The sequence below is a fragment of the Rhinopithecus roxellana genome, chromosome 6 (assembly GCF_007565055.1).
Source record: "Rhinopithecus roxellana isolate Shanxi Qingling chromosome 6, ASM756505v1, whole genome shotgun sequence".
NCBI lineage: Eukaryota > Metazoa > Chordata > Mammalia > Primates > Cercopithecidae > Rhinopithecus > Rhinopithecus roxellana.
In genome coordinates, this window is record NC_044554.1 from 108,668,738 (window position 1) to 108,681,596 (window position 12,859).

Genomic DNA, 12,859 nt, shown 5'->3' on the forward strand with positions numbered 1-12,859 from the left:
CCTTGCTTTGCTCCCCAGTCATGGGAATGAGTCACCCTGAAGGTTGTACCCTCGTCAGGAAGCTCCTCTTGAGATCCAGGATCACAGGGGACCAAGGTGATACAAGTGAAGTCCATTTGCAGCCAGACACCAAGTGAGCTCTGGTCAGGGCTGGGGTCACTAGTGTGGCCAGGGCCCAGTTGTATTGGACAAGAAAAGGCTAAGTTGTGGGTGGGGGTGGGGCCAGGACTCAGACCAATTTCAGGTTAGGGTCAACGTGAGCTCAGGAACCAGGTGAGGGAGACAAGTGCAGGGCTGCTTCCACAGTCAGTGTGAAGCCTGCTGTGGGAGCCAGGGTGCCCTGCCCAGCAGAGGCACATGGCCCTCAAGGGCTAGATGCCAGGTCAGTGTCCCATCAGGACTGCCTCTAAATGCATGTGGTCCAGGGGGTTGTTATCTTGAATCCAGGGCCCTACAGAGACAAGATTCTGTCTCCCTGGAGATGACCTGTGTCAGCCCCCAGGGAGCACCCCCATTGCACACACCCAGACCTAGATATAGGGGCAGCCCTGTGGGCCTGGGCATGCAGACAGACCCAGATTCCTGCGCAGGCACGCCTGTACATGTCCAGACATGAACACAGGATACAGCAAGTAACAGTTACACCCTCCCAGCACCACTGGAGTCTCTTCAGGATAATTATTTATTATTCATAGTCATCAGCATCTTCATTAATTATTCATATGATCCTTAATTATTATCCTTAACAATAAGAGCAGTAAATAGCAGAAAAGTCCTTGAGGTGCCTAAGGCCCAGGGCCGGGTGCCTCCGGGCAGTTAGACCAGCTAATGCCCTCAGGGCAGTGGGGGGACCACAGGCCCCACCTACTGCCAGCCCTGCCCCTGCCCCTCTCACTGGGGCCCAGGGGACTGCAGGAGAAGATGGTCCCAAGGGCTGGGGGAGGAGCTGTGCCTTCGAGTTCCTCTCCCCTTCCACGGTCAGGGCCTCCTGAGCAGGGCCTCCAAGGGGAGCGGCCCAGCAGTGCCTTGATCCCTGGGTGAGCCATGTGTCCACACTGGGCAGCCCCACTAACTGCCCGGGTCTGAGCCGTGTCTGTGCAGGGGCTGGGAGGTGAGGGCCCCCAGCTGGCCCGGCAGGGAGAGGCGTCGCGTGGGGCCATCTTGGGGGAGCTCTGGGGCCCCCGGGGGCAGCTCCTCACACGCCATGAACTGGGAAACCTGCAATACACACAGCATGGGCAGGCAAAGAGGCCATGGAGGAGGAGGAATGGGACGGAAAGGGGCAAGAGAAGCTGGGGACAGAGATTGGACAGGAGGATAGCAGGGCCAAGAGGAGAGTCAGGTGGGCACAGAAGCTGGAGGGGACAAGGAGAAGAGCCAAGGTAGTGAGAGCAGGACAGGGGCCACCAAGGGAAGGCACCAAGGTGGGAAGTAGAGAAAGGCATTCTCCAAGAGCAGGAGCCAAATGAGAGAGCTGGGAGCAGGGAAAACCCTAGGCCCTTGTCTCTTCCTGAGGATAGGTGGCCGCTGAGCCCAACCCAACCTGGAATAAGCAGCCTCTGTGTTGGGACAGAAGCTGGGACAGAAAAAGAGACAAGATTCTTTCCTGCAATCCAGAAAGAACTTGGAGACCTAGAAACAGAGGCAGGCTGACGGCCAGGCATCTGAAGGCCAGGGAGAGGGCTGGGGCAGGCGGGAGGGGTTTGTGGGTGCTGAGCGTCTGCTGGTGAGAGCTCTGCGGGGGCGGCTGTGAAGGGAGACTGGCACATTTGCTGACGTGGGCCCTGGTGTCTGCAAACAGGAGCCGGCAGCATATGGGAGGGGGTAGCGGATGCCAAGGGAAGGGGGGAGGGAGCAGATCCCAGGCCGCCTCTGGCAGCCAGAGGAGTCCCCATGGACACAGAGGGTGGCACAGACACCGCCATCCTGCAGAGGCCAGGAACATGCAGGTCCACCCGGGAGAGGACAAGGGGCAACCTAGGCCCATCTCTAACAGAGGGGGCAAAGCAGGCCCAGAAAGTCCTCCCCTGGAGGCTTGACCTCTACACCCTGGGAAATGCCAGGCACCCTCAAGATGACCCTGTGACAGCCAGTGCCAAAGGCAAAGATGGGCAGGAGAGTGAGACCAGGGAGTGTCGCTCACAGAAGGGACCTGGGACCCTGTCTCTAGACATTCTGGCATGCAGCCTCCACCTCCAGGCCTCAGGTTCAGTCAGTTCTCCTTGGAAAGCACCCATGGCTGAGACACAGGCGCCACAGTTGGAGCTGGCTCTTCAGGTGATGCTCAGGGGTCTAGCGGTGGAGGCTGTGGACACTAGGGGAATGAAGCTGCGGGCCACTTAGCCTACAGTTTCCCTGCACCCAGCTGTCTAGGGGCTTTGGACAGGGGACTCTCCTGCCCTACCCTGAGCCTGCAGCTCCTGAGGCAGCCTTCCTCCAGGAGAACAGGGATGGGAGGAGGGCAGGACAAGGTTCAGGGAGGCTGGGCCACAGAGCCCAGTAGAAAGGCAGCAAAGCAGGTTTGGGCTGGAATCGGGGAACAAGTGGGTAGGGGTACATCGAGGAAGCAGGGCTGGAGCTTACCTGAGAAAGCGAGTCCAAGGTGAGGGTGGGGAGGGGGCTGACGGGCAACAGTGGGGATGTGGAAGTGGGGCCAGGCCCCGGGGTGGTCACAGCACTGTAGGCAGGCGGAACCAGCGTCATCTGCCTCTGTAGCAGCTGCAGGACAGTGGCCATGTCTGCACTTAGCCGGGTCTCCAGCCTGGAGCAGGAAGCAGGGGATGCTCAGGGAAGTGGGGACACCAGTGACAGCCTCCGCCGGGAGTGGGGAAGAGGAGGGGGGAGGGGCAGCTGGTCAACCTAGGCCCTCTGCGCTAGAGGTGTGGCAGCCCCCAGTTCGGCTGGGAATGAAAGAAGGGGATCCAGCTGCTGCACGCACAGACAGGCCCTCTCCCTCTACCAGACACTGCCGCCAGGAACTGGACCAGACTCCAGGGCATGCCCCCACACCCCACCTGCACTCCCTCACCTGTTGAGCTGGCGCTGGAGGGCGTCCAGCCTGCTCTCCACGTCACCCCGGGGCCGCCGACCCGGGCTGGAGAGGGGGATGTTGAGGAGGCTGGGGGTGGGGGCGGGGCATCGAGGGAGCTCCTGGTACTGGCGGCCCCGATTGTCCCCCCAGAAGCTGAAAATGTTGGACACTCCCGAGAAAGCGCCTGCAGCCGGAAAGCAGAGCCGGGTGAGCCGGGTAGATGCCCCGCCACTGCCCCACCCGGTCCTCCCTCGCCTACCACCCAGGTCCTCCCTTGCACGCGCCTGGAGTACCTGACAGGGGATTGCAAGTGTCACTGCTCTTCTCGCAGTCCTCCATCAGGGGCTCCCCACCCGGCGGCTCTCCGGGGGGCCTGGGGCTGGAGAAGGGCACCAGGCGGAGGGGGCTGGAGCTGCGGCCTGGGCCCTCATCCTCACTGCTCTCAGGGCTGGAGGGGCCACTGGACGGGCTCTCCCCCCACGGCCCCCCCGGCCGGCCCCGGCTACTCGGCCCTGCCCCCGCCCGGCCCGGCCCCAAGGCCGACACCTCCCCTGGCTGCTCCGTGTCTGTGGGAAACAGAGAATGGGCCTCAGAGAGGGGAGGGGAGCGGAGAGGAGGGGGCAAGGATGGAGGAGGGAACAGGAGCGAGCCTGGGAGAGGACTGGGCAGGACGCCCTGGTTTCTCCCCAGTTGCTGCTTCTGCTATCTTGCACCCACTGTCAAGCCGACCAAGAACTCCCAGGACCCCCTGACTGCCCAAGCACCGGTAATGGTGCTTTGGGGGTTGGGGGATCTCTGGGACTGCGGGGCCTCAGCCCCATTGTTGGCTCCCTGGCCCTCCTTTGTCCTGTGTTATTTCCTCCTCATCGATTCATGGCAGCGCTCAGAGACCACAGCCCTGTGAGGTCCAAAAACCCTAGGCTTGCCCTGGAGGGTGGAAGAGGGCTTCCTGGAGGAGGTGACAGCTGCAGGGGCCCTGAAAGATGGGCAGCATCTGGACAGCTGGGGTGTGGAGTGGGCACACTGGAGGAAGGGATGGGAAGGTCTGAGGCCTGGGTAAAGCAGACAGGGCCCGCCCCGCCTTCCAGCTCCCAGCCTCACCTTGGCCCCGCCCTCCCCTTTCCTCCCCTCCCCCACCTCACCCTTGTCCGTGCGCCTGCGGAAGGACAGCTTGCGCTTGCGTTGCCGACTGAAGCCACCCTCTAACTCCGCACTGCCAGGGGAGCCCGGGATCATGTTGGTCTGGAACCAGAATCAGTATCAGGGCCCTTTCGGTGCTCTCCTGCCCCACCAGGGTCAGGCCCCAAGCTCCCTCCTTAACACAGAAAAAGTAGGGCTGGGCGCCCCAGCTCTGGGGAAACCCTTCCCTGCCCCCAGTGTGACCTCCGCCCCAGGCAAGGACTGAGTGTGGGACTTTTCTAGCCTGCTCCATGATACCATTTGACAAACAGGGAAACTGAGACGGAGAAGCATCACATTCAGTGCCACACAGCAAAGGGGCAACCATGCAGCTGGAAGCAGGAGGACGGGGTCCAGCTCAGGGCAGCCAACTCACATCTCGCAGGTTGAAGGTGATCTCCAGGCTGGACCAGAAGTGGTCGGAGAACTCAGGGTACATGTCCAGCACCTCCAGCAGGTCGTCCCGATGGATCTTGTGTAGGTCACAGTAGGTGAGGGCCCGCACGTCCCCGTTCGACTTGCCAGGCCTTGCATACAGGTTCAGAGGCTCCCCAAAGATGTCATTCTTCCCTGGAGGCCATGGAGAGGACAGGGAGCTCAGCCCCGGGGGGCGGCACCCAGGCAGCAGGCACCTTCTCCTGGCATCCCCACCCCAGGCAAAGCACGTCCCCTCAGCTGGGTCGCCTGCCAGCTGGCCCCCAACCCACACAACCAGGGAAGCAATTTGCCAGCCCACCCTCCCTCAGCTCCTAGCAGGCAGGACAGTGCCAGAGGGGCTGGCAGAAGGGGCCAGGAGCCCAGGGTCTCCCAGCAAATGAGACCCAGCCAGCAGGACTACCACAAACCCCATTTCCCAAACACCCTCTCAGCCAATCACTGCACCCTTGTAAGCAATGTTCTTCAAACCAAAGATCAGAACACAGTGGTGAATCAAAACCAGCATTTTTTTTTTTTTTTTTTTTTTTTACTGAAAGAACATACAGTAGTATAGCTTAGCACAGCACAGAACAGAAATGCTAGAATGTACCACATGTAATAAGGCCCAGTGTTATGCAGTGAAACTTTGATTTTAGTTGTGTGGGAGTGTGTATTTGTGTTTGTACAGAGCTGAGAAACAAAATCTAAAATGTCCCACCATAAACCATGGTCGAAAGAGTTTGCTCCATCTGCCCTGAGGCACGCAGGGCCAAGGGAAGGATAGGCAGAGGGGAGGAAGTCCTCAGTGTCCAGACACACCAACAACCCACCCACTGTGCACCCGCAGGGTAGAAAGGAAGTGGGGAGAGGGGGCAGGACTCCCTTTGCTTTGGATATGTCATGGGGCTGGGCATGAGGCTGCAGGGAACCACACGGCCCGTAGTGAAACCAAATGCCCAGCTTCCAGGCTAGCATTTCTTCCTCTACTGCCCAGGCTGGAGGATCTAGATTTGATCCTACTTTAAGGAAGCAAAAAGTGTCTGCTTGTGGTAGATCCTGAAGGGAAGAATCTGGGAACCCCAGAGTTCAGCAGCCCCACCCCACATGGGGCTCCTCTTCATGGCCCCACTTGGAGGGCCTGAGTTCAGATGAATTAAAGGAGCCCAGTGACCCTGCAGGCAGTCCCAGGTCCACAGCCCCAGTGACTGCATATTCAGAGGGCTCACACCTCTCGAGGCTGCAGAGGGCATTTCCAGTCCAGTGCCCGCCCCCCACCCCATACCCAGGATGGCCACGACGACGTCGCCCCGCAGGATCTCGATGGAGCCCCGGGAGATGAAGTACAGGGCGGTGAGCAGGTCCCCAGCATGCACCAGTGTGTCCCCTGGCGGTGCATGTGTGGTCTTGAACTTCATGGCCAGGGCCCGAAGGCAGCCCTTGGTGGCCCCTCGGAAGGGTTTGCAGTGCTGCAGCAGTGAGCGGTTCAGGTGCAGGCAGATGTCAGCCTGCAGGCACTCAGGGAAGCCCTTCAGCACCTGGGGGTGGGGTGGGGGCAGCTCAGCACACCCTCCCTTGGGACCCCCCAACCCACACTCCACTCCACCATTCCACCCCTCCATGTCAGGGAAATCTCATTCTCCAGGCGTGGGAGACCTCAGACGCATCAGGTGGCCCAGTGTCACGGGAAGGACCTGAAACCCCACTCCAGCTTCACCACCCCTGGCTGAGCACCCTTGGGCTCTAGACCTCCATGTTCTTATTTGTAAGGCATAGAGACCATTCCCGCCCTGGGCTGTCATAAGGATTTCACCCCTTCGCCTATGTGATATACAGCTCCTACCGCAAAAGGGGAGCTCTCCAGAGAAGGGGTTCCAAGGGCTTCCATTTCCTCATGGACAAAAAGGGGCAACACGCCTCCAGGGTCCTTCTTACTACTGACTGTGACCACCTGAGACTTGCTTGCTGTGCCAAGAGGCTCCCCTCTGCCACCCTACTCTTCCCAGCCTGCCACCCACTGGCCACGCCCTAGTGGCCTCACCGCATTCATGTCGATGCCGTTGGTGTAGGACCAGGCGTGCTGGAAGTACTCCTCGAGGCGCTGGCGCAGGGGGTTGGGGATCTGGTGGAAGCGGATGAACTCCCGCACCCGCAGCATCTGTGTGTGGTAGCGGGCTGTGCCCGAGTACAGCCGCTGGATGATGGCCGACACGTTGCCGAAGATGCTAGCGTACATGAGGGCTGGGGGCGTGGGCACGTGGGGCTGTCAGCCTCTGCGGGAACCCCACCCACCCACAGGGACCCTGCTCAGGCCCCACACCAGGTCAGTGTCTCAGTCTCAGCATCGACATGCCCACAAGATGCCCTTGTACATCTGCATTCCAGCACACCCCACCCTTCAGTAGTCCCCACCCTGGTGACCCAGCCCCCAAACCATGTCACGATGGTGGCCCCTGGAGTCTCTAAGTCCCAGGGTCCTCACTCTGGCCCGGCTAGCAGCCTCAGTTTCCTCCAACTTGGGTTCCTCCACCGTGGGCTCTCCCCGCCACCCGCCCCTGGGCACACTCACAGCCAATGAGCATGACGCAGATGGAGAAGATCTTCTCTGAGTTGGTGTTGGGAGAGACGTTGCCAAAGCCCACGCTGGTGAGGCTGCTGAAGGTGAAGTAGAGTGCGGTCACATACTTGTCCTTGATGGAGGGGCCGCCCAGGCCACTGCTGTTGTAGGGCTTGCCTATCTGGTCGCCCAGGTTGTGCAGCCAGCCGATGCGGGAGTCCATGTGCGGCTGCTCCATGTTGCCAATGGCGTACCAGATGCAGGCCAGCCAGTGCGCGATAAGCGCGAAGGTGCACATGAGCAAGAACAGCACGGCCGCGCCGTACTCTGAGTAACGGTCCAGCTTCCGCGCCACGCGCACCAGTCGCAGCAGCCGCGCAGTCTTCAGCAGTCCGATTAGCTGGGGGACAGGGAAGGGGCACACTCCGTTGACGGGGCAAGGGAGGAGGGGAGGTGCTGTGGCCCTCAGAGCAGGCATCAGAGGTCAGATCCCCAAAGACATCCTAGAACCTCCTCCTAAGAGTTGAAGCCCACGCTGGACCCAGCACACGTGTCTCATTAATCTTACTGCTAGCTTTGGGACCGAGGCAGCCCCCATAGTGTGGATGAGGAAACAGGGGCACCGAAAGGTGCAGTGATCACTCTAGGGTGCCTGCCCACTCCCACCAGCTTCTAGGGCACTTTGGTGTAGCTACAAAATAATGGCCCCTTGGGGTGGATGAAATAGAAAAAAAGGTGTCTTGTGTGGCCCTCTGCAACCTGCGAGGAGCTTGTATGGAGCAGAGGAGCATAGATTTGCTGGGGTACCCACCATGCCTCTGCAGCTGCCTTGCTACCATGTCTCTCTCCCACTGTCTTTCTCTCTTTCTCTCTCTCTCTCTCTTTTTCTCTGTCCTCCTCGCCACCCTCTCCACCCCACTACCTCCCACCACCTTCCTGGCCTCTCCTCTCCCCGCACCACCTGCCTCCTTGCTAACCCCACCTCCTCAGAGCCAGAGCCGAAGATGAGCAGGTCGAAGGGGATGGCGGCCACCATGTCAATGAGGAACCAGCCCTTGAAGTAGTGGACGGCGATGCGGCCGGGGTGGCTGACCACCTCCTCGTTGGCATTGACGTAGGTGGTGCGGAAGTTGATGAGAATGTCCACGATGAACATGATATCCACAATGAGGTCCACCACGGCCAGCGGCTGGCAGGCATAGCCACACTCGGTAGCAGGCGGGCCTTCTTCCGTCTCCTTCAGCAGGAAGGCAGCCGAGTAGGGTGTGAAGACGGCCGTGTAGATGACCAGCAGCAGGATGAGCCAGTCCCACACTGCCTTGAAGGGGCTGTAGTGCAGGATGGTCCAGCGGTGGATGCGCGGTGCCTGCAGCTTGTACTCAGGCAGCACGTCGGCGCCCAGGGACAGGACCTGCACACGGGGAAGGCGGAAGCATGGGTGAGGCAGGCCACGGGACCTCGGGGGCAGGAGCAATGACATCTCTGCCGGGGCCAAGCAGAGTGAGCAGAAGGCCAAAAATGTTTCCCTCAGAATGTCCACCCCTCAGCCAAGCGACCACAGCAAACGGCCACCCCCAGGTTTGGGCATCATGGTTCCCAAAATGACACACAGCACAGGACTGGCTCCAAACAGTTCCAACAGTTCCCGGCAGACGTTGATTCAGGACACTCAGCAGGAACACCCAGTGCTGCTCCCCACCGGCAATGCAGATGCAGACCTGCCGCTGTGACTGAGACACTGGCCCACACCCCCAACCACACACGCCATAGTCTCAGACCAGAAAGGGTTCCAAGGACAACAGCTCCCAGCCTAGGCACCGGCCCCAGGAGCCATAGTCCCAGTCCATTGACTGGTAGTCACTGCAGTTCCTACCAGCCTGTCTTCATGCCACAGGCCCGAGGACACCAGGCAATCAGTCTTGGGTCCCTTGGCTTCCAGGATGAGAAAAGACCAAGACACTCCCCCCCTTCACTTGTATACCTCGCTCCCTCAGACCCCTCTCCACACAGGTCAGGGACAGCCCACAGTCCTCATCTTCCCACCCTCTTACAAAGGGACAAAGAAGACCTAGCCCAGCTGAGAGGAGATGGCACCCAACTTATACAGAGGGATGTGCACACAGGGACTGCTCAGCAGTGACACACACAGCCCCTGTACCAGCTCACACTCACACTCTGCCTCCTCCACACTCACACTCATCAGACAGAGGCAGGCTGGCCATCCAGACCCAGTGACAGCACGCACATCCCTCTTGCTCCCAAGGCAAACTAAGAAGAGCTCCGGCCAGCTTCTCCACAATCCCAGAAGCTTCTGGGTCTCCCTAGAATCCTCTCTCAGACATGCAGCTCAACCCAAAAGCCCCCTCCCCAAGCTCTCCCTGCCATCCCTGGGCAGCCAGCTGAACCCAAGGCCTTGCCCAGCCCCCATGAATTCCAGAGGTGCTGGCCCTGCTCCCAGAAGCACCAACTCCCAGGCCCCCACAGCTTCAGGCTTTTGGGTTGGGGAGGCTATAGTGGGTGAGTCCCAAAGACTCCTTCATACTCAAGCTGGGCTTGCCCAAGACACCTTCACAGATGGCACTGCTTGGAGAACATTTCCTTAGAGGAAATAACTAGAAGTTAAGACGGGTCGTAAAGATCTGACCACCCTGGGGTGGACACAGGGCCTCCAGAGGTACCAGATGGGCTGCAGGAGCAGCTGAGGCCTAGGGCAGGGAGGGAACACATGGACAGGCTCCCAGGCTCCATTTCTGCTCTACCTGCTGCGTGCCCAGCTCCTTAAGGCAGACAGCAATTGCCTACGGGTGGGGATCCCTTCAGTGATCAAGTGGGGACCGGGAAAAAAAAAAAAAAAACAACTAGCCAGGCCCCTGCTGACAAGGGGGCCGAAGAAGGTAGCTGCCCCTGGATAGGACTCTTCTCTGTGCCTGAGAGGTCAAGCCTCTGGGCGGAGGTGTCAGGACCACCCCTAACAGCAGTGACCTTACCCTACCCCTGAGTCTGCACACAGCATGAGCAACATTGCCCCAGGGCACAAACTCACACGTGCACGGGGCACACCTCGTCCTGACAGGGGCCAGTCCCAGCTCTTCAGCCACCAGCTCACCTATGGCCTTGGGCCAGGTCTGTCCCCCCAAGCCTGTTGTCCTATAGAATACTGAAGCTGGCTTGCTTAAGTCAAACCCTGGCTCCTCAGCTGTGGGTGGGAAGACCTACCTGTACCTGTCCCCCAGCTGGAAAGAGCGTATGAGACAAGGCAGAATGCTCAGGTGTGGGGCGGCAGGGGCAGGGATGGGATTCCCAGACTCAGCCCTGAGCCACCTCCCACTCCTCCTCCACTGTTGGCCCAAGCCCACCCCAGGTTCTGATAAGAGAGCTGCTGGATGGCTCCCAGGAGGTAACGGAGTAGTGCATGGCCCAGCCACCACGCGTCGGCCGTCCATGAAGAGATGAGCCAGGTGCCTCAGCTCAGCACACCCTCACCACCCACACAGTGGCTTCTGCATATTCCAGCCTCCTCGACTCCCCACAACAGCACAAGCCTCCCTTGCCCACCGGGTCCAACCCCAGCACATAGAGCAAGGGAGCCCCAGTGCCTCCATGCCAGGCCCAGCTGCTGCCTGCCGGCTTCTCACGGTCCTGCCCTTGGGCTCCTTCTCCCCACTCTGCCTCCCCACCATCTCTCTGGGCATCCGTCTCATTCCTGTCATCTCCCCACTTTGCATTTTGAGCTCTAGGACTGTGGGCCATGGCAGCCACAGGGGAGGGGAAGTCCCGGCAAGGGAAACTATGTAAGCCCAGCCTGGGAGGGAATGAGAGCAGGAGCCAAGCGCGGGTGAGCAGGGCCAGGCCCCATGGCTCCCAAAGCCTCCTGCTTCCCAGCAGCCCTCTCCCCAGCCTGGAGCCAGAGCCCTCGGGCCAGCCACCTGTCTCAGTGCCCCAGCCCCAGAAAGAAGAGGAAGGACCGGGTGTCACCTACCTCCTGGGCCACGAGGCTGGAGATGCGCACTGCCCGCCTCACCCGGCCTTTCTGGGCCCTGGGCCACAGAGCCCCTGTCCTGCTCGCCTTCCCAGCTGGGGCCGCCATGGACGACTTGGCACCCTGCAGCCTGCCTGCCCTGGGGCCTGAGGGCCCGACCAGTGCCTCACCTGCACCCCAGCAGCAGTCCCAGCCCAGGCTGTACCCCCGAGGCTGGCCGACTGGCAGCCAGGGCAACCTCTGGCATGAAGCCAGGGTGGTTGGGGCTGGGCCCCGGGGCTGGGGTCACCCTGGCAGTAAGCATGGACAGCAGCCTGCCTGGCTCGAACTGCCCATGGCCCCGTGGTGTGGGCCCTGCTGCCAGGGTGCCGCGCTCTGCCCGCCCGCCAGCCCAGTAGCGGCCGCACTCGGAACCTCGGCTCCTCCAGCCGGCCCCTCCTCCTCCCCACCCCCACCCCGCCACACTGGGCTCCCCCGCCCCGCCGGTGCCCGGCCAGCGGCCCCCTCCCCGGCAGCCTGCCCGGGCTCCTGCAGCGGCGCTCCCGCAGCCTGAGCCCCACCCCCTCCGCCAGCAGCCGGGCCTGTCACCGCAGATTAATGGTCTCCCTGACACCCCCGCCCAGCCGGTCCAGTGCTGAGCCAGCCAGAGTCAGACAGAGACACCTAGAGATGGAGAGACTGCTGGTGACTGGCAGGAACACACATGCCTGCCGACACATACAGGCGCACATGCACAGACCCACCACAACTCACGGGCACATGCAGCAAGGACAGGAGCAGGGCAGATGCCAGGGGCTCAGGTGGGAACCAAGAGAGAGGCAAGGGAGGAGGAAGAGAGGGGGAGGCGGCCAGATAAGGGCCTGGGGCAAGGGGGAATGTTCTGGAGTCAAAGCCAATGGTCTGGAGACCTGGCGGGGACCCAGAGAGCCAGGCGATGGGAGCAGGGCCAGGAGGCTGCCAAGGTAGCAGGGCAGCTCCCTCACATGGGCCAACCCAGGCAGCTGCTGTGGAAGGGGCAGAAGGGGACAGCTTGGGACAGGAGTCCCCCACATTATCCCAGGCTTCTCACTCACTGCAGGTATCCACACTCCTAACCCACCCACCCCTAGCCCCCAAAGGCTAAGGTGTGGGGTGGATGAGGCCATGGAGGGGTCGCAGGTCCTCTTGCTGCCAGGAGGACCCCAAACCCAGGAGGGGACAGAAGACCAGGCTGGCTAATGCCTCCAAGGCTGAGGGGTCTTCTCTGGTCCAGGATTCAGGGACCTGACCTATATCTTTGTACCAACCACCATCCAATCCCCTCCCCATGAGAAGAAAACTTGCTTCTCCCATGCTTTCGGGACATAGTTGGGCCCTTCGAGGCCATCCTGGCCATCCCCACAGGACTGGGGCCCACCCTCTGCCTGGCACATCACCTTGGCCTAGAAGAATCAGGACCCTCCTGTCCTTGACCTCTGTGACCCCTTCTCATTTGAAGCCTCCCAGTTGGCGTGGCCCCTAGTACTCCCTTCACACAGCCTGCAGCCAGACGTTTCATGTCCCTCAGGCCGCCTTCCCCCTTTGCTACTGGCCCTCTCATGCCCCCAGCCTCAACTGTCCTGTCCTCACTCTGTGCCCTGAAGGCACACACCCCATCCACCAATCCTCCCCATCTGCTGTCCCCAGCCCTTCCCCAGGCCCCTCCAGGCCCCTCTCCAGA

General features: G+C 60.9%; 1 protein-coding gene across 4 annotated transcripts in view; it reads right to left on the bottom strand.

Annotated features, from left to right (window-relative positions):
* Positions 1-663: 663 nt before the first annotated feature.
* Positions 664-12,859, bottom strand: part of KCNH2 (potassium voltage-gated channel subfamily H member 2) — a 33,344-nt gene continuing 21,148 nt past the window's right edge. For 3 of the 4 annotated variants that reach the window (XM_030933283.1, XM_030933285.1, XM_030933284.1), the window contains exons 6-15: positions 8,164-8,592; positions 7,194-7,581; positions 6,666-6,865; positions 5,910-6,162; positions 4,587-4,780; positions 4,174-4,273; positions 3,325-3,597; positions 3,029-3,215; positions 2,584-2,761; positions 664-1,218 (exon numbers count right to left, since the gene is read on the bottom strand). In XM_030933283.1, the coding sequence (XP_030789143.1) occupies positions 1,069-1,218; positions 2,584-2,761; positions 3,029-3,215; positions 3,325-3,597; positions 4,174-4,273; positions 4,587-4,780; positions 5,910-6,162; positions 6,666-6,865; positions 7,194-7,581; positions 8,164-8,592 (2,352 nt within the window). In that variant the 3' untranslated portion in view covers positions 664-1,068. Of the gene's footprint in view, positions 1,219-2,583; positions 2,762-3,028; positions 3,216-3,324; positions 3,598-4,173; positions 4,274-4,586; positions 4,781-5,909; positions 6,163-6,665; positions 6,866-7,193; positions 7,582-8,163; positions 8,593-11,160; positions 11,665-12,859 lie in introns of those variants that run through there. The other variant, XM_010379933.2, reaches the window with a different exon arrangement.